This window comes from Aquarana catesbeiana, linkage group LG02 (assembly GCF_042186555.1).
Source record: "Aquarana catesbeiana isolate 2022-GZ linkage group LG02, ASM4218655v1, whole genome shotgun sequence".
Taxonomy (NCBI): Eukaryota; Metazoa; Chordata; class Amphibia; order Anura; family Ranidae; genus Aquarana; species Aquarana catesbeiana.
Genome location: NC_133325.1, coordinates 694,848,931 through 694,870,767, shown reverse-complemented (window position 1 = coordinate 694,870,767; position 21,837 = coordinate 694,848,931). Strand labels below are relative to the sequence as shown.

Here is a 21,837-nt window from a genome sequence, read left to right as displayed (position 1 = left end):
AGCACAAGAAGGCCTTTTAATATCTGTAAATTATTTTAATAATTTTATGGATTTTGGTGTTTGGTTCTGGTTTTGGATTTCTTTTATTTTAGAAAAAAATATTGTGATTTGTAATATATAACTGGTGCTGACTCTATAAAGTGTCTTTTTTGGAAGTTATATGTAAAACTCTACTTTTCTTCAACGCCCAAGCATGCCCAGCCCCTTCCAATTCTTGAATCAACATATTGGCCCTTTATTCTGATGGAAGATCTCAATGACTAATAAATAAGCACAGGAGGTAGGAATGGTTGTGGTCAAACTTACAATGTTGTAGTTTGCTTTTATTGAAAATATCAAGACTTATGCCCTGTACACACGGTCGGACTTTGTTCGGACATTCCGACAACAAAATCCTAGGATTTTTTCCGACGGATGTTGGCTCAAACTTGTCTTGCATACACGCGGTCACACAAAGTTGTCAGAAAATCCGATCGTTCTAAACGCAGTGACGTAAAACACGTACGTCGGGACTATAAACGGGGCAGTGGCCAATAGCTTTCATCCCTTTATTTATTCTGAGCATGTGTGGCACTTTGTCCGTCGGATTTGTGTACACACGATCGGAATTTCCGACAACGGATTTTGTTGTCGGAAAATTTTATATCCTGCGCTTAAACTTTGTGTGTCGGAAAATCCGATGGAAAATGTGTGATGGAGCCTACACACGGTCGGAATTTCCGACAACAAGGTCCTATCACACATTTTCCGTCGGAACATCCGAACATGTGTATGGGGCATTACATATCATTCCAGCTTCCTATCTGTAGATCTATATAAAAACTTGATTCCCTCTGAAAGTAGCCTCATCACATGTTTATTTAGGTTGACAAAAAAAGAAAATTGAATTTCCATTTTCAGCTGTTGATTACAGAACCACACATTATGTTTTTACTTAAAGACTTACCCTTAAATAATGGACAAATTTTCCTCCATACAGAAATACAGCCATTTCTGTGATACTGACCCAGAGCCAGCTCCATATAAAACAGCGGAATTCCACCAAACACAGCCATAATCACATAAGGAATGAGAAAAGCTCCTGAAAAACACAAAGTTGCAGATTGAATTAGCTCCAGCTCAGTCTTTCACACCTAAAAATCAAGCAAATAATTGAACAGTTTTCTTTATTAAGAAGTAACAGGATGATTTAGAATCTCTCGAAATCTTGAAGGGTTCTTTCAAACAGGCGGTAAGCTTTCCGCTTTCTGAAAAGTGACACGCCATAGATTGCTTTTTGGGGGGTATAGCAGTGGCTGAGTGGCATTCAGGAGGCATTACTGCTGCCCCGGCCACCCATGTGAAAGAGCACTAATTGAGATTTTAAATAGTATTCCAGCGTGTATGTGCAAATACTTCAGACCCCTGGTGCTCAACCTCCAGCTTGTGGGCCACATGCGGCTCTTTGGCACTTAATTTGTGGCCATTTAGGCCCCTGCTGACAGTAGTATGTGTTTTGGTACTAACTCAAGTCAGTGAAAGAAAAATATGCTTTCTGCTGGTTTACTTTTTCTTTCAAATGATATTTCTTTTTTTTCTGTGCTGTCCATCCCAGTTTTGTGTTATTTCCCCTTGATCTTTTATAATGAATTTTGCTGAGAAAATTATCAAATGTTGCACAAGTTATAGCGGCTATAGTATAACGTTCTCTCTAGCAGTCTCATGTAATCTATTTCCAGTCTATGAAGCATGTCCCCAGTTTCCAACACCTCTTACAGCAGTTTGCAGTCTCTGACTGTCTCCTGCAGCATGTCTGAAGTCTCTGCCTATCCCATAGTCTCCGACCATCTCCTGTTGCATACAGTTGTGGTCATAAGTTTACATACCCTGGCAGAATTTATGATTGCTTGGCCATTTTTCAGAGAATATGAATGATAACACAAAAACATTTCTTTCACCCATGGTTAGTGTTTGGCTATAGCCATTTATTATCAATCAACTGTGTTTTCTCTTTTTAAATTATAACGGCAACAGAAACTACCCAAATGACCCTGATCAAAAGTTTACATAGCCCAGTTCTTAATACCGTGTATTGCCGTCTTTAACATCAGTGACAGCTTGAAGTCTTTTGTGGTATTTGTGGATGATTGGTGTTTTAAGGCTAGTTCACACCAGAACGCGGTTCCACGTGCGTTTCCCACACCACGTTTAAAACGCACTGTAGTTGTGATCTGCAGCGGGTTTCAATGTTAACTTGCAGACTGTCTGCCCACAATGTGCTGGAGGTAGGCGGCCCACACAGGCAAAGCGGTGTACCTGTGCGTCGCTGCCTGCTTGCGGGTTTTGGGTGCGCGCACGAGCAACCCCCCCGCACACGCTGTGATCTGACACAGCGGGAGCCTGTCAGCAAGTCTCAGCCAATGATTCATGGCCAGGACCTCCTGATTGGTTGTTGACAATAAACACAGAGCTCTATACAGAGAGAAAATATCTCTGTTTCTCATCCCTGCAAAAGATGCAGGGATGAGAAACTTAGAGATCTATTAGTAAAAGCAGCACAGTTTACACATATTACACATAGTTAGGCACACATTTAACCTCTTGATTGCCCTAGATGTTAACCCCTTCCAAGCCAGTGTCATTAGTACAGTGAAAGTGTACAATATTATCACTGATCAGTGGACTAATGTCACTGGTGATGTCATTAGAAGTTAGTCAGTTTCCAGTATATACAGTACCCTTCAAAAGTATTCACCCCCTTGGCTTTTTACCTATTTTGTTACATTACAGCCTTTAGGTCAATGTTTTTTTTAATCTGTATTATTTGTGATGGATCAGAACACAATAGTCTAAGTTGGTGAAGTAAAATTAGAAAAATATATACATGAAACTATTTTTCAGAAATAAAAAACTGATAATTGGCATGTGCGTATGTATTCACCCTCTTTGTTAGGAAGCCCGTAAAAAGCTCTGGTGCAACCAATTACCTTCAGAAGTCACATAATTAGTGAAATGATGTCCACCTGTGTGCAATCTAAGTGTTACATGATCTGTCATTACATATACACACCTTTTTGAAAGGCCCCAGAGGCTGCAACACCTAAGCAAAATGCACCTCTAACCAAACACTGCCATGAAGACCAAGGAACTCTCCAAACAAGTAATGGACAATGTTGTTGAGAAGTAAAAGTCAGGGTTAGGTTATAAAAATATATCCAAATCTTTGATGATCCCTAGGAGCACCATCAAATCTATCATAACCAAATGGAAAGAACATGGCACAACAGCAAACTGACCACCAAAACTCACGGAACGGGCAAGGAGGGCATTAATCAGAGAGGCAGCACAGAGACCTAAGGTAACCCTGGAGGAGCTGCAGAGTTCTACAGCAGACACTGGAGTATCTGTACATAGGACGACAATAAGCCGTATGCTCCATAGAGTGGGGCTTTATGGCAGAGTGGCCAGAAGAAAGCCATTACTTTCAGCAAAAAAGAAACTGGCACATCTTGAGTTTGCGAAAAGGAATGTGGGAGACGAATGGAGGAAGGTGCTCTGGTCTGATGACACTAAAATTTAACTTTTTGGCCATCAAAGAAAACGCTATGTCTGGTGCAAACCCAACACATCACATCACCCAAAGAACACCATCCCCACAGTGAAACATTGTGGTGGCAGCATCATGCTGTGGGGATGTTTTTCAGCAGCCGGGACTGGGAAACTGTTCAAAGTTGAGGGAACCACTCTGTGTGTGAATTGAGGCTAGGGCCGAGGTTCACCTTCCAGCACAACAATGACCTCAAACACACTGCTAAAGCAACACTTGAGTGGTTTAGGGGAAACATGTAAATGTGTTGTAATGGCCTAGTCAAAGCCCAGACCTCAATCCAATAGAAAATCTGTGGTCAGACTTAAAGATTGCTGTTCACAAGCGCAAACCATCCAATTTGAAGGAGCTGGAGCAGTTTTGCAAGGAGGAATGGGCAAAATACCCAGTGGTAAGATGTGGCAAGCTCATAGAGACTTATCCAAAGCGATTTGGAGCTGTGATAGCAAAAGGTGGCTCTTCAAAGTATTGACTTTAGGGGTAAATAGTTATGCACATTGATTTTTTTCTGTTATTTTGTCCTATTTGTTGTTTGCTTCACAATAATAATAAAAAAAAAACATCTTCAAAGTTGTGAGCATGTTCTGTAAATTAAATGATGCAAATCCTCAAACAATCCATGTTAATTCCAGGTTGTGAGGCAACAAAACACGAAAAATGCCAAGAGGGGTGAATACTTTTGCAAGGCACTGTATACACCACAGTTTGTAAGCACTATAATTTTCATGCAAACCAATCAAATTTACACTTATTGGGATTATTGGGATTTGTATTTTTCAAAGACATGTAGCAGAATACATTTTGGCCAAAATTAATGAAGAAATTAAGTTTTTACATTTTTTTATTGGATATGTTTTGTAGCAGGAAGTAAAAAATATTGGTTTGTTTCCAAAACTTTTGGTAATTTTTCATTTTTATCACAAAAAAAACAAAACAGCGGTGATCAAATACCACCAAAAAAAAGCTCTCTTTGTGTGAAAAAAAATTTGAAATAAATTTTGTTTATGTACAGCATTGCATGACCGCGCAATTACCAGTTAAAGTAGCACAGTGCTAAATAGCAAAAATGGCTTGGTCATGAAGGAGATAAAATCTTCCGGAAGTCAAGTGGTTAATGACACCCCAAACACAGGTCGCAAATGTAGTGTGTTTGCCTTCACCGGTTTGCACTGTTCCTGTGCATTTTATAAAGCAGTGCATACACTACTTTTGGTCAGTCCACCGCATTTTCAGCCCATTCATATGAATAGGTTGAAATCACACTGCACCTGGATCGCAAGTGAATTGCAGAGGAACGCACAGAGTGTTCCAGTGCGATTCATGGTGTGAACTGGCTCTTGTACCCGTTTTAATACAGTCACACTATCTTTTTCTTTCTTAACAAATAGACATTTAATGCATAACAACAAATTCCCAAAGCACAATGGGTTAACAATAATATAGCACATTGGACATAGAAATAAGAGTTGCGCTAATCCAAATGGACTAAAAGCTCAGTGCAAAAACACTTTAAGAACAATTATGTATCACACACACATATAAAAGTGTGAACAACAAGTGAAATGAATTGTGTCAGTCAAATGAAAACAATCCATGGATAAATCCCAAAAAGTTCTTCTCTAATGTATTATAAGAACAAGGACAGGTACTCTTCATTTATGTTCATTCCACAAATTCCACTCCACCACATGTCATACATGGAGACTTACCATAGAAGCATGACTCCCTTTACACAGAGTGGTTATATTGCACCTAATGGTTATGAACACCATAGTCAAACGATGTTATATGAATCCACCACTTCTTGTTAGGGATCACCTCCAAGCATCACATGCATAAAAAAGAAAAGAGCCAAGTGCTCCCAACAGTGTAAATCCAGTATTACTTTTGTTTAGAAAAAACAATTAAAAACAATCACCTGTAATAGAAAATACAAGTGTTGTATGCAAACATAGCCAGCCCCGGAATCGATCTGTGCACTTCCGCGTGCGTTGTGGCATCACAACGTCTGACTTTGCCCACACGGAAATGCACAGATTGAGTAACATTTGTGAGAAAGAGAGCCCTCACGCACTAAGATGTTACCACCTGCATCTACCATCAGAGAATGCTGCACTTGCAAACAGGTTCACTGAGGAACACAGACATTCCCAAAACATGTACACATAAAGTGTCTACAAAATGTAGAAATAAGAAATAACTATATTATATAATGATTGTACACACCATGCTCCTTAAGCTGGCCATACATGGATCTAAATGTGGGTGAACAAAAAAGAATGAACCATGCATGGCCAGCTTTAGGTTCTTGTAAATGCAGGGCATTATTGTAGGTAGGTTTTTAGTTTCTTGAGTATTGCATTTGCAAGGTTCTTTTTTATGTCTTTAATTGTATTATGTAAACTACTGAAAAATAAAGTACAGGCAATTCTGTCTGAATTATGTCACTCCGTGACTCCAGACATACAAACTGGGTGGCTGCAAGTGACTGGCTCTCTGTCATGCTAACAGCGGGTTCTATGACCTTCAGCATGAGCAAGGTGCATCAAGAAGGTAACCAAAAAAGGGGCAACCTCTTACACCACCAGTGCCTGATTGGTAGAAATACTGCCAGGGAATGGGGGTCAATGAGATTAAAATGGGTGTATTGTGCACATGCAATGAACTGCAGATGGAGAAATGTTGAGCCTGGTACATACAGAACTTTTCACAGAATCACAAAACCATCACAGGATGTAAACGGTGCATTGCTCTGGGGTTAGACAAAGGGGAAGGGGAAGATAGAGAGAACTTAGTGATACCTGCTTAAAATGAATCTAAATCCCAAAACATAAATGTATTATATTGCAGCTTATCACTCCAAAGATGTGATGTCTGCTGTTTTCTTTTTTTAGGTTTTATTTTATCTGACAATCCTGTCAGTAACACATTTCCTGTCCAAAAGTGACAGCTGGTATTTTTCTGTTCTTGCAGAAAATATAATTAGTCTGACAAAAGAAAACAAATGCAGCTACCACATCTAAAGTATGGTAAGCTTTACATTCAACTGTCTTCTTTAGATAAATCTAACCTAATCATCTTAAAGTGTCATTAAACCCAGACAGTGAAAAACTCTCATTGCATGCTATACTGTATAACAGAGTGTTCATACTCACAGAGCCACTAAAGCATTTGTTTTGTGTAGAGTGAAATATACCTGGTTGAGCCTGCCTGCAGCTGTTCCTCCCATCTTTTTCTGTGTCCACAGCTTGAGATTGTGTAGACCAGCTGGTGGCCTCTACCGAGCATGCTCAATTTCAGTTCCCTTCCAAGCTCTTAATTTCCTCCTTTTTCTTATCTGTTCAGCCCACATGACTATAGAGTCACACATGTGGTAGTATACACTCTGATTTGATGTTTATTAAAGATTTATAGGGAGCTGTAAAACAGTTATTTAATATTTACTGTATATTCTCATTTGAATTGCTCTTCTGAAACTGTTTTTTATTTTGTTCACGTGACTGGCACAGCACCAATCAGACATAGACTCACACTGTAGAGAGCATACATCAGCAGAGTAATAGAAGCCTTTCCGAAGGCTCTAACCCTGCAGATGCCAAAGAACAGGGAAAGGTCATGTGATCACACAATAGCGCTGCAGGAAAAAGGTACTTAGAGGAATTTAAAAAAAAAACAAATACAATGTCATGATATTTGTGACTTATATGAATGAATTATGGCATCACTGGTGCGTGGAGGTATAAGGAAAAAAAGAAGAATGGGATGGCGGCTAACCATGCCTTCATTTATGCTATTCACTGGTCCTGAGGGAGTGGTCAAGAGGCGGAGCTCTATCACTAGTATGCTGCCATGTTGGCGTCAGGAAACAGGATTTTTGTCTTACCTGTAAAATCCCTTTTTGGAGTATATTACAAGACACAGGATAGTATTCTGAAACACTGGGTTATACTGCCATCTTCCGAAAAAATGGACAATGACAAAGAAAAGCTGTAAAGACAGCCCAGTATAACCCCTCCTGATACTAGCATGCCTCAGTTTAGTAGCAAGAAATGATAGGAGTGGGTCATAAGAACAGAGGGAAGGGGCCTGTGTTTCCTCATGTAGCCTCAGAAAATAATTTTACAGGTTAGACAACATCTCTCCTTTCTTATTCTTACATTATAATAGGACATAGGATAGATATCTGCAACACTGGGACAAACACAGTCAAACTGAGGAGTGGGCAACAGTAAATGAAAGGCTAAAGGGCCTACCAGGAAAAAAACTAGGTTTACAAAGATGGCACAAGGGAGACCTAATATGCTGTTTCTGAAATACCTTATAACCTAAGCCAGCATGGGCTGAGACCTGGTAAAACTTAACAAACATGTGAACTGAAGACCAGGCCTTGCAACTCTGAGCAACAGATGCCTGATACTCAAAAGCCCTTGAAGCACTATAACTGATCAAGTGGAGTTTGGTTTAATCAGAAAGGGGGAACCTTGCCCCTAAGGTTATAAGCCTGAATAGTGAGCTGAAAAAGTCACCTAGCCACAGTGGGGCAAGAAGCAAGCTGTCTCCTTCAGGGACCTTCAGAGGCAACAAACCATGCATCAAACTGTTGAAAAGGAGCTTGCACTGAGAGATAAACTTGAACAGCATACCACATCCGGGCAAAGAAGGAATATCGCCTTAAGATGCTTAGGAGCAAGACAGAGAGATGGTCAAGCAATCTTAACCATCTCTCTGTCCTGTTTAGGAACAGGACAGAGAGATGGTTGGGGTGAAAGGAAAAAACTACCTTAAAAAGAAGAGGCCTTGGCTCTCAAAACAACCGTTTCCTTCTGTAGCACAAGAAAGGTTAAGGACACTAACTTGGAAACTCACCTCATAGAAGTATTGGCGATGAGAAAGGCAATCAACAGTTTTGATGGACTTTTTTTCAGAGCTGACAGAACCAGATTACGATCCCACAGAGTCAATGGGAGTGAGACGAAAGCAGTGTCTGAAAGAGAATCCCTGGGGCTGAGATCTGACCGATTGATGGTATTCAAGGGCAACTGTTTCTCCAGACCAGACTAGAGAAAATACAGAATTTTCCCCAGGGAGAACTTCCTGGAATGGTAATAACTGGAACTTGGAAGCCAGTCTGCCCCTGGCCTTCCACACATTTGAAAGGTTTCTAGAAACACTTCAGGGTGAAGAGACCTCTCTGACAAGTCCAGACATTGACAAACAAGGAAGTCCATCTACCCACTTTCTATGCCAAGGATGTGCACAGGGGACAGGGCCGGAACATGAATTTCTGCCAATCAGTTCTGGTATCTCGCTGATGGTTGATGACAATGGTGTTATACTACTGAATCCTGGTTGGCTGACCTTGCAGATATGAGATCCAGCATTGAAGGGATAACTGAACTGAGCCCTGGGCTCCAGAATGGGAGCTTCCTCTAGGCAACGACATCTCTTGCACTAAGAGGGCTCCTCCCCAGTCCGACAAGCTTCCTCCAGACAACCAAATCCCTTGCATTAAGAGGGCTCCCCCCCAGCCCAACAGCCTGGCATCTATTGTAAGAACTTTCCAGACCAGTGGAAGGAAGGTTTTTCCCATTTCCAGTATCAGACTCATGACTCACCAGGCCACAGAAAGTCTGGTTTAGGGGGTTAGGTGGATGTGCCGGTCCAGAGACTGAGCCCACCTGTCCCTCACTCCCAGAATGTTGAGTTATAACAGTCTGAAATGATTGGGAATAAAAACCGTCACCTCAAACCCACCATCAAGCCGAAGGAGGCCACCAAAAAGTCCAGAACCCTCATTTAAAAGCAAGGGCTTGGTTGGCTCCTAGACTGTAAAGTCCAAGCATGGGAATGGACATTCTGGAGTTTCTCCCATTGAAGGAAAACCTTGGACAGGATCAAGCCCAGATACTCCAAGTGATAAGAGAGTTCCAGCACAGACTTCTAAAGATCCACCAACCCTTTGTATTATCTGCACAGTCCATTAAACATTGGCTGACAGAGCCTGCGCCGTTTGTTCCCTCAGAAAAAGATTGTTCAAATATCCCATAATGGTAATGTCCTGAGATCGCAGCAGAGTGAGATTCAGTGCTAGCACCTTGGTAAAGGCCTAAGTGCAGTGGACAGGCTAAGCAGAGGGATCACAAACTTGTAAAGTTGTGTGCTCAAAGAAAAATGCAAGTAGTGTTGATGCAGTGTTGCCAACTGTCAGTATCTTTACTGGCAGCCAGTAAAAACCGGGCATTTTTCTCCTGCCAGTAAATGCCAGTGACAGGAAAAGTTTGCCATTAAAAATATGGCTGTGACCTTCGGCTCGGAGCTGTGCATGCGCAGTTCCAGTCCAGAGCCTGCTGAGACCATCCACGTGTGTTCGGGTGACGCCAGCAGGGGGCAGGTCTGGCGGAGGTGGTGCTTGAGTGTATCATGTGATGTCAAGGTGCAAAGGGAGCCGAGCGAGCAGCCAGAGCCTCGTGTGCAGGTCTGCAGGATGGGAGCAAGCCAAGCTGGGAGCGGGACTCCTCCACTGTATGCATTGTTTCTTCTATAGATCTGAGCCAGTCAACCTTTGCTACCCATTCCTTCATAGTCAGGGCTTTTGAGGTTCTCCATAGTCTTGGGATCAGGCTTTTAGCTGCATTTAATAAGTGTGGAACTAGGGTGTTGTTACACTGAGCCACCATTTTTTCTGTGCCATGGAACAGACATTTCCATGGCTCCACCTGGGTATATTCTCCTGTGCTTTGATAAATTGCCCTAGTAATTTCCTCCTTGTAAGGCTGTATCTTTATACATTCCCACCACAAGTGCACAAAGGTCCCCTGGGCATCGCACCCCCTCCAACATATTGGGGGAACATCCGCTCCGAACCTCCGTGCCTCTGTGGGGTCACATACCATCTTGCTAATAATTTATAGCACATCTCTATTGTCTTAGCATAACTTGATGAGAAACAGGCTAATCTTAAAATCTTTCTCCTATATTCCTCATCTCAGATAGCTCCTATTTCCTCTTCCTATTTCCCTAAATATGGTGGGTATTTAGGTTCTGCTTCCTTATGCTTACCAGTATTTTTATATATTTTAGATATACTTAGCTTTAGACACAGTGGGTCCTGTAATGTTTTTAATGTTCTCCCAGGAATAAAAGAGTGGAACCCAGGTGGAAGCTGAGCAGGAATTGTTTGATATCATGCGATTAAGTGTTATGTTATATATGTACCCAGATTTACAGACTTCTATTAAACTGGACATGCAAGTAGAATCTGGTATGGTAAGTTTCTGTTTTATATTGTGTCGACACTGGAGAGCTACAGTTCATTGAGGGAACCATGAATGCCAAAATGTACAGTGACATACTGAAGCAGAGGTTTAAGTGGTGGGGGGTCAGCCTGTCAGTGCTCAGACTATAAGCTGCACACTGCATCAAATTGGTCTGCATGGCTGTCGTCCCAGAAGGAAGCCTCTTCTAAAGATGATGCACAAGAAAGCCTGCAAACAGTTTGCTAAAGACAAGTAGACTGAGGACATGGATTACTGGAACCATGTCCTGTGGTCTGATGAGACCAAGATAAACTTATTTGGTTCTGATGGTGTCAAGTGTGTGTGGCGGCAACCAGGCGAGGAATACAAAGACAAGTGTATCTTGCCTACAGTCAAGCATGGTGGTGGGAGTGTCATGGTCTGGGGCTGCATGAGTGCTGCCGGCACTGGGGAGCTACAGTTCTTTCAGGGAACCATGAATGCCAACATGTACTGTGACATACTGAAGCATAAAATGATCCACTCCCTTTGGAGACTGGGCCGCAGGGTAGTATTCCAACATGATAACGACCCCAAACACACCTCCAAGAGGACCACTGCCTTGCTAAAGAAGCTGAGGGTAAAGGTGATGGACTGGCCAAGCATGTCTTCAGACCTAAACCCTTTTGAGCATCTGTGGGGCATCCTCAAATGGAAGATGAAGGAGCGCAAGGTCTCTAACATCCACCAGCTCTGTGATGTCGTCATGGAGGAGTGAAAGAGGACTCCAGTGGCAACCTGTGAAGCTCTGGTGAACTCCATGCCCAAGAGGGTTAAGGCAGTGCTGGAAAATAATGGTGGTCACACAAAATATTGACACTTTGGGCCCAATTTGGACATTTTCACTTAGGGGTGTACTCACTTTTGTTGCCAGCGGTTTAGACATTAATGGATGTGTGTTGAGTTATTTTGAGGGGACAGCAAATTTACACTGTTATACAAGCTGTACACTCACTACTTTACATTGTAGCAAAGTGTCATTTCTTCAGTGTTGTCACATGAAAAGATATAAGAAAATATTTACAAAAATGTGAGGGGTGTACTCACTTTTGTCAGATACTGTATATATATATATATATATATATATTTACAGAACAGTACAAATATGTTGAAGCATTTAGAAATCCCCGTGAGCATTGTGAACCGAAGAAAACATAGGTAAAAGGTTACAACACAAGAGAAATTACTGACAAGCATAACGCAATTTACTGAAATCAATAGCAGAGGAAATAAGGTATAGCATGACAACTTTGTTACATGCCATAAAGGTTGCCAATTATATTATGTAAAGCTCACCAACAATGTACTTTGTGTAACTGTATGAAGTACAGTTTGCTCAATGCACTGTCCATTTACTTTACTGTAATCCTCTTATTATTTATATAATCGCTATTAATGTTAAAAATAGATTTATAAATACACTGCCTAAGAGTATGAGGCAAACCCATCTCCAAAATTCAACCGTCTGTATTTACCTAGTTACCCAACCAAACTAAGTGGCATCTGGCCCATAAGCTCTGTAAACAGGGAGCCTCCAGTCTCGCCATGTTGCATATTATTATTATTTAACAGAAAGATAGTAGCTGTATATTATTTGCTACCCGCTATTAATTTAAGCTTATTGTATTTAGCCTTGAAAAAGCTAACCTGACCATTTTACAGATTTTTTTTTTTGTACAGCTTTATACATTCTACTCAACTGAAGATAGGAATGAAGGAGAAATTGAACATGTCCACACGCTGCCCTCTGGGTGACATCATCCATCCATGAATTGCAAATTTTCTCCAACGCTCCCTGCTGCTCTCCTCCAGATTGTGTTATAACACATTCTGAGATAGCAGCAAGGCTAACAGGGCAGCCCAATCACCAATGGTGTAAACAGTTCCTGTTCTTCACCTGTAGAGAACTCCCCAGATATGTTTTGCCCTTTTCAGGGCCTAATTTGTAGAGACCTTCGATTAAGCCCTGAAAAGGGTGAAAAGCATCTGAGGAGTTCTCTACAAGTGGAGAACGGGAACTGAAGTCATCTTCTACCCATCTCATTTGTATACATGCAACAAGGAGGGAGTCAGTGTGTGTGCGTGTGTGTGTGTGTGTGCAGACCACCACCATTTTGTTAAAAATCTTTTGATAGTGTTTTTATATTTTTCCTATACAGTTAGTTCATTAAATAGACAAGAAGCACTTTCCTGCTGGATGGCTGACAAGGTCAACAAGTCTATTTTTTGCTTTGTGCCCATTTACCCTTGCTTGAAGTTTCCACTTGTAGAATTTATGGCCTTAGGTGAACTGAGGAGGGGAAAATACATTTAATCTGACACAAATGTTGTAATGGTTTGACTACAACTACTCTTTTATACACTTAGTATTGTATCCATCCAGTTGGTTTGACCATCTTGCCTAACTTTGACGCACTTTCACCTGCCCCATAACACTATTTATTCTTCTCTAGTTTCACCCTAACTAGACTGCTTTTGTCTAAATCTTTGTAGGTACAACCTTGTTGTTCAGATTCAATGAAGTGGTGCGTAAGTAATCACAATGATGTAGAACTGGTCCTCCAAACTGAACAGTGGTCAACGCTCAAAGTGGAACAATACTCCCACAATCAACATTAACTATTTTCTATCCTTATGCAGCTAGCATTAGTAAATAGACAGTGAGGTATATTATACGTGTTTTAAACTTTTGTTTTACATCTGTTCAGTTGCTTTCTAGTTCCTGGCCTAGGCCAAAATGATACCATACATCACAGGAGTCTTTATGGGCATTTCTTTTTTCTTTCATCTCAAGGTGGGAAAAAGGGGCTTTCTCAGCTAAGTACACCCTCCTATCTGCATGCCTCGGCTAAGGGCAGCCAATAGTCAAGATGGCCGCAGCTAGAAATGCTAAGGGGGTGTTTTCAAAGTGTTTTCTCAACAAAATAAAGCATGGAGACATCGATGGGTGGGTGAGTTTACTTTGAATGTTAAAAATGAATTAGATAGCATTTTCAGTTTGTGATGTTCAGATACAGTTAAAGTGGAACTTCACTCTCTCAATCAACAATGATTATTTTTAATCCTCATGCTGCTAGCATTAGTAAATAGATAGGAAAGTATATCATAATTACATATTTTAAACTTTTTCTTTTTACATTTCTTCAGTCACTTCCTGGTTTCTTGCCTAGGGAAATGATGTCATACATCCCAGGAGTCTTCAGGAGGGTAGGAGAGGAGGAGGAGTTTTCTCAGCTAAACACACTCTCCTGTGTGCATGCTTGAGCTAAGGGCAGGGGATTCCAGGAAGTAAATGCTACATGAATCATTTGCCCTTACTCAAGATGGCCACGGCCAGAAATGCTAGGGGGCTGTTTTTCAAAGTGTTTTCTTAAAAAAAATAAAGCAAGGAGACATAGATGAATGGAGGAGTTTGCTTTGAATATAAAAAATGAATGAAATAGTGTTTTTGGTTTGTGGTGCTCAGATGCACTGAAGATCCACTTTAAGTTCTAAAATGGTCAGAGGTTCTATAGGTCCACCATCCACAAAAATCTTTAGGTCCCCCCATCCACACTAAGCAGCATTGAAGAACAAATTTCCAGCTTCCAACTATCGTATTCTGACTGCCTGCATCTATGGCTTCTTCGATTTCTCAATAAAAGTTTGTCAAGTTGTGTAATGTTGGCAAGGCCACACATGGCTTGAATTTCAGCCGACTGGCAGAAATCGGTTGAACTTTGTATGGCCAATTTTACACCTAGCATGTACCAGAGATTGACAATTTGTTTCTATGAACCTTTAACGAATTTTTACAAAACCTTCCTTAAAGTGGTTGTAAAGGCACAAGTTTTTTTATCTGGATGCATTCTATACATGAGCTATGGACGGGGAGGGGGGGGGATACAGAGGTGAGCTGTGGATGGGGGGAATACAGAGGTGAGCCGTGAACGGGGGGGGAATACAGAGGTGAGCTGTGGACTGAGGGGGATACAGAGGTGAGCTATGAACGGGGGGGAATACAGAGGTGAGCTGTGGATGGGGGGAATACAGAGGTGAGCCGTGAACGGGGGGGAATACAGAGGTGAGCTGTGGACAGGGGGGGATACAGAGGTGAGCTGTGGATGGGGGGAATACAGAGGTGAGCTGTGAACGGGGGGGAATACAGAGGTGAGCTGTGGACAGGGGGGGATACAGAGGTGAGCTGTGGACGGGGGGGATACAGAGGTGTACTGTGAACGGGGGGGAATACAGAGGTGAGCTATGAATGGGGGGAATACAGAGGTGAGCTATGAACGGGGGGAATACAGAGGTGAGCTATGAACGGGGGGAATACAGAGGTGAGCTGTGAACGGGGGGGATATAGAGGTGAGCAGTGGATGGGGGGAATACAGAGGTGTGCTAAGAACGGGGGGAATACAGAGGTGAGCTATGAACGGGGGGAATACAGAGGTGAGCTATGAACGGGGGGATTAAAGAGGTGAGCTGTGAACGGGGGGGATACAGAGGTGAACAGTGGATGGAGGGAATACAGAGGTGAGCTACGGACAGGGGGGGATACAGAGGTGAGCTGGGGATGGGGGGAATACAGAGGTGAGCTGTGAACGAGGAGAATACAGAGGTGAGCTATGAACGGGGGGAATACAGAGGTGAGCTATGAACGGGGGGAATACAGAGGTGAGCTATGAACGGGGGGAATACAGAGGTGAGCTGTGAACGGGGGGGATACAGAGGTGAGCAGTGGATGGAGGGAATACAGAGGTGAGCTACGGACAGGGGGGGATACAGAGGTGAGCTGGGGATGGGGGGAATACAGAGGTGAGCTGTGAACGAGGGGAATACAGAGGTGAGCAGTGGATGGGGGGAATACAGAGGTGAGCAGTGGATGGGGGGAATACAGAGGCGAGCTACGGACAGGTGGGGGATACAGAGGTGAGCAGTGGATGGGGGGGAATACAGAGGTGAGCTATGGACAGGTGGGGGATACACAGGTGAGCAGTGGATGGGGGGAATACAGAGGTGAGCTACGGACAGGGGGGATACACAGGTGAGCTGTGAATGGGGGGAATATAATCAATATTAAAGACAGCCCTGTAATAGTCCTTATAGCTCTTATAACTGGTACCATAGCTAACTCTAAGTGCCCATTCCCACCTGCCCATTTTGTAGGGCACTTAGGGGTGGGGCAGTGGGCTTATTCAGCGCATCACACTCTTTACTATTTTTGAGGGGTTTTTTACATTACTGTACAAAGTTAGACTCCATTCAATTCTCTGTACTGCAGCTCATTGTAACCTGAGATGCTGTCTGATGCATGGTGGAAAAATACAGCATGTCTAAGGCTGGGTTCACACTAGAGATCACAGCGGCTCACAGCAGGAGTTTGGTGCACCTCCATTCACCGTTTTAGGTCCGATTTCAGCCCGCATTTCGGAGCCACTGCGGAGATGTGTGAACCGGTCACATTGAGAGCTGGTCACAATCTTCTGCTATGCGAGTTCCGCATCCAATTCGTGTGAACCCAACCTTTATGTTTATGCACCACACATCACTGCAGAATTGCAGTGTGAACAGGACACATGGAAAACAATTGTTTTCTAAATGCCCCAGTGGTGATCTGCATTGTTCTTTTGCAGAAAAACAAAGTTGACCACAACTATGGTGTGGACAGACTCTAAAGTCTAAGTGCATAATCTGCATGTCAGTACACCAAATGAGGCTCTATATAAAATATTTGTGATCTCCAGCTTGTTAGAATTATTTATTAAATAGGATACTATTGGAAAACACATTCTTGATGTCTCAAAGCAATATTAATTAGCTGTTAAGGTCCCATTAAACAATATGGTGGCAATGCAGCCAAGGCCAACCTGTGTATAACAATAATACCACCACTGATACAAGTCCCAAAGTCTGGAAACATCTCAACTGTATAGAACTGATATTACCATAGACCATTTCTTGTGGCCCTCGCACCTCTCCTGCAGCTGCGGCACCCCCCTTGTCTATGCCCCCACTTTGTTTCAGCAGTCAGCAGCAGAGAGGAGGACAGAGCTCCTCCACCAGATCCTGGGCCTCTCTATGCAGCCGCAGCACCCCCACGTCCCTGCTTCCCCTGGTCTCTGCATTCAGCAACATCCAACTCTCTTCTGGTCCTGCTCCAGACCCTGCACTTTCTGCTTCCCAGCTACGCCTACAGCTTTTTCCCATCAGCTACACAAGGTAAGAGGGGTGCACTGTGATGTAAGGGAAGGTGGGGGGGCTCTTGACTTCTGATTGTGAGGGGCTTTTGACATCTGTTGTAAGGGGGAGTGCATCTAGTCTTACAGATACAACCGGCCCTTTAAAGGCAACCATAATGCTGATGTGGCCCACAATAAATTTGAGTTTGACACCCCCGCCATAGCCAGTTTTAAGCCAGCAGACAAGGTGAGTGCCAATGGACAAGGACCCTAGAAGCAGTTGGACAAGGTGAGTGCCAAAGTAGTCCAGAAGCAGTTAGAGAAGGGTACTAAACACTCTTACAATCCCAATATTATTATTATTAATATACAGGATTTATATAGCGCCAACAGTTTGCTCAGCGCTTTACAAAATGAGGCAGACATTACAGTTACAATACAATTCGGTACAAGAGGAATCAGAGGGCTCTGCTCGTTAAAGCTTACAATCTAAGCCACCAGACAGTATCTTGTATCTAATGCTGTGTACACACGACTGGACTTTTCGTCGCACTGAACTCCAAAGGACTTTTCAACGGAGTTCCGACAGAAGAAGAAGAGGTCCTAGTTCTAAAGTACCTAAAATACAGGGTGACTCTGTAAGTACTTAGTAAAAAATTGTGCCAGCGTCCCTAAAATTGTAATTGTGACCATATAAAGACTATAAAAATGGGACTTTGAGGGCACAACGGTATTTAAACTACAAAAGAGTAAATATGGTTTTTTGAAATTTTATTAACAAAGTACAAAAAAGACAGAAAACAGACATAAAAGTTTAAAACCGAGTCTAACTAGACATAGAACTTAATTGTATAACACCATAAGGATCCATTCTGCATGCTTTCATGGTAACTTGGGTATCTAATTGTATATAATCCAAATTGATGGACGAGGCGCTGGTCTATTGAGCGGTGTACCCCCGAACCTTTTCCCATCTGCTCCTGGAACTGTAGCTTACACCAGCTACCTCTTCTACCCACGGCTACTTGATGCTTAATTACTTGGGACGCCCCTGGCTCTGACCGTTGCGTCTTTGATACAACAAAGATATATTTACTCCTGGTCGTTTTGCGATCAACTGGCTGCTCGTTCCACTGACAGCATTCATAAGTACTATACATAATTGAACCTCTAGCTCCTGAAGAAGCGTTTTGTTAACATGAAACATGTTGAGCAGTTAGAGAGCATTTCACCTTGCATCACCAGACCTGCAGCTCCTTTCAATTACAGCTCCACATTCTCCCACTACTATTTGTTCGGGGAAGTTTTCCTTTTCCTTTGGAATGAATGTTTGGATTATATACAATTAGATACCCAAGTTACCATGAAAGCATGCAGGATAGGAGTTCCAACAGAGTTCCAACGAAACGGACTTGCCTACACACGATCACACCAAAGTCCGATCATTTTGAACGTGATGACGCACGACCGGACTAGAATAAGGAAGTTCATAGCCAGTAGCCAATAGCTGCCCTTGCGTCCTTTTTGTTTGTCGGACTAGCATACAGACAAACTGATTTTTCGATCGGACTTGAGTCCGTCGGAAATATTTGAAACATGTTCTATATCTAAAGTCTGACAGATTTTTCGACAGAAAAGTTCCGATGAAGCCCGCACACGATCGAATTGTCCGACAGATTTGTTCAGTCGGACCGGTTCGGTCAAAAAGTCCGGTCGTGTGTACACGGCTAAAGGGTACTCTTTATGTCATGTTTTCTCGATCTTGAATCCTCCTCAGATGAGATTCTTGTATCATAGTAGGAACACTTTCTGCCTCTATGCTCCCCTTTACAACCACAGACAATTGAGGTGAAACTGAATTTATAAAGTAGATTTTCCCGTGTAATTTTTTTTTCTTTTAATGTAAACAGTAAATGTTAAAAAAATAGTGCAAATGTCATAATATTCTCATTTAAAGGGTAAGGTTATGTTTAAATAACAATTCTCCTTATGCTCTTCAGTAGCTTCAGACTGGGGAGAAGTTCCCATTTCATTTCTATAGTCATACAGTGTATGTAATGGCATAATAAAAATCTTGCAAGTACAGAAAAATACCTGTTGAACGTCCAGAAATGCACTGTGCTCCTAAGTCCTGTTGTGGGTTGTGGACTAAAGCTGGCCATACATTGAGTGTTCACAAAACTCAACACACTAATGCCCCGTACACACGACAGGATTTTCCGACGACAAAATCCATGTTTTTTTCCAACAGATTTTGGCTCAAACTTGTCTTGCATACACACGGTCACACAAATCTTGTCGGAAATTCCGAACGTCAGGAACGCGGTGATGTACAACACGTACGAGCCGAGAAAAATGAAGTTCAATAGCCAGTGCAGCTCTTCTGCATGATTCCGAGCATGCGTGGAATTTTGTGCGTCGGAATTGTGTACACATATAATTACATAGTAGGTGAGGTTGAAAAAAGACACAAGTCCATCAAGTCCAACCTATGTGTGATTAAAACCTATGTGTGTACACACAATCGGAATTTCCGACAACGGATTTTGTTGTCGGAAAATTTGAGATCCAGATCTCAAATTTTGTTTGTCAGAAATTCCGACAGAAAATGTCCGATGGAGCCTACACACGGTTGGAATTTCCGACAACACGCTCCCATTGAACATTTGTTGTCGGAAAATCCTATCGTGTGTACGCGGCATTAAGCTGGGTTCTCACGGAGCGGCTCACAGCAGGGGTCTGGTGCGTTCTTGTTTGCCGTTTCAGATACAATTTCAGCTGAAATTTTTGGCTGAATTCAGACCTGAAATGGACCAGAAGATGCACAGGACCCCTGTGCAATTAGCTCCGGAGCCGTTCCGGAGATGTGTGAACCCACATCCAAATCCCAATAGTCTGAACCCAGCCTTAGTGTTGATGAAGAAATCCCTTCTGCTGTCAGAATACAATAGCACAGCAGGAGGGATTTCTCCATCAACAGATTCATGTTTCCCTGCTGCCAGAATACAATGATTACTGCTGCCGCTGGCAGTAGTTGCACAAAAAAACAAACAGGCTGGTCGACTTCATTTTAACCAGCATGCCTATAGATGGATCGAAGTTCAGCTAATTCTTGCTAAACCAGCTGAATTTCGATTGGTCTATGGCCAGCTTTAGTAGACATATGCAGAACAAGAAAATTTGATTTGTTTTGTTTCGATTCGGTATTTACACAAATTTGTTTAGTTAAATTAGTTTTAATTTGTTTAATTTGTTTTCAGCAATTTAGTTTATTCGAATTGATTAGAATTTTCCGAATGTGGACGAATTCAGACAATTCAAATCATTTCGAATTCCACTCAAATTGCATTCAAATCCAAATCGAATTCTATTTCGAAATTCAAATTTTGGAAGATGGTTATATTCTTTCTATTCCAGTCTATTCTATTGTTTTTTTTCTATTATGTTCTATTCTTTTACTTTCTGTTCTATTATTTTCTATTATACTCTATTCTTTTATATTATATTCAAATTCAAGCTTATTCTATTCAAAATTCAAACTTATTCTATTCAAAATTTGAATTTCGGAAAACAGTTATATTGTTATATTCTTTCTATTCCTTTATATTGTTTATTCCATTCTATTCTTTTCTATTCTATTCTTATAGAATGTATTCTATTCAAAATTTGAATTTCGGAAGATAATTATATTATTTCTATTCTATTATATTCTTTTATATTCTATTCTGTGCATTTATTTTCTATTCTATTCTAATCTATTCTATTCAAATTCAAATCTATTCTATTCAAATTTTAGAAAATTGTTATATTCTTTCTATTATTATTATTATTATAATACAGGATTTATATAGCCAACAGTTTACACAGCGCTTTACAATATAAAAGGGAGACAATACAGTTATAATACAATAAAATACAAGAGGATTAAGAGGGCCCTGCTCAGAAGAGCTTACAATCTAATAGGGTGGGATTATTATATTCTATTTTATTCTATTCTATTTTTTTTTCTATTCCATTCTTTTCTATTCTATTCTATTAGATTCTTTCTATTTCAAATTTATTCTGTTTGAAATTCAAATTTAAGAATATGGTTATATTCTTTCTCTTTTATTCTATTCTATTTGTATTCTATTCTATTCTATTCCTTTATTTTCTATCCTATTTTATTCGGTTCTTTTATTGTGTAGTCTATTTTATTTAGTTTTATTATATTCTGTTCTTTTATTTTGTATTCTCATTCCTTTTTTTTTCTATTCTGCTCTTTTATTTTATATTCTATTTTGTTCTGTTTTACTATATTCTTTTCTATTCTTTAATTTTATATACCGTACTATTTGTTTCTATTTTTTTTCTATTTTGTTCTCTTTTACTCTATTATATTATTTTATTCTATTTTATATTCTATTCTTTTCTATTCCTTTATCTATTCTATTTAATTCTCTCCGAAAAATTATTCAAATTTGAAAACCATTTGAATTTGAAAACTATTCGAATTCGAATTTCGTCCGAAATTTTGTTTCCTTATTTCAGATTCGCTTAAATTTGTTACTATTGTAATTTGGAAACCTGGATACATCCGCATTTCCAAATAACAAAGAATTTGTCCGAATTTAAATTCAGAATGAAATTAACCGCACATGTATAGGCTTTAGTATTGTCAGTCCTCCCATTGTTTTTAGCTAAAGAATTCAAACAGTCCCACTCTTCAGATCTTTACAATGTGAAAGCTAATTTATTATTTAGTCAATGATAAGAACTAGAAGGGCTAAATAGACTACATGAGATAACAAGGAAA

At 41.1% G+C, this 21,837-nt stretch overlaps 1 protein-coding gene across 1 annotated transcript in view; it reads right to left on the bottom strand.

Annotated features, from left to right (window-relative positions):
* The window catches only part of SLC6A4 (solute carrier family 6 member 4), a 179,680-nt gene that overhangs the window by 93,115 nt on the left and 64,728 nt on the right, over positions 1-21,837 (bottom strand). Inside the window, exon 3 of the mRNA XM_073616846.1 lies at positions 947-1,081. Coding sequence (XP_073472947.1) covers positions 947-1,081 — 135 coding nt within the window. The remainder of the gene's footprint in view (positions 1-946; positions 1,082-21,837) is intronic.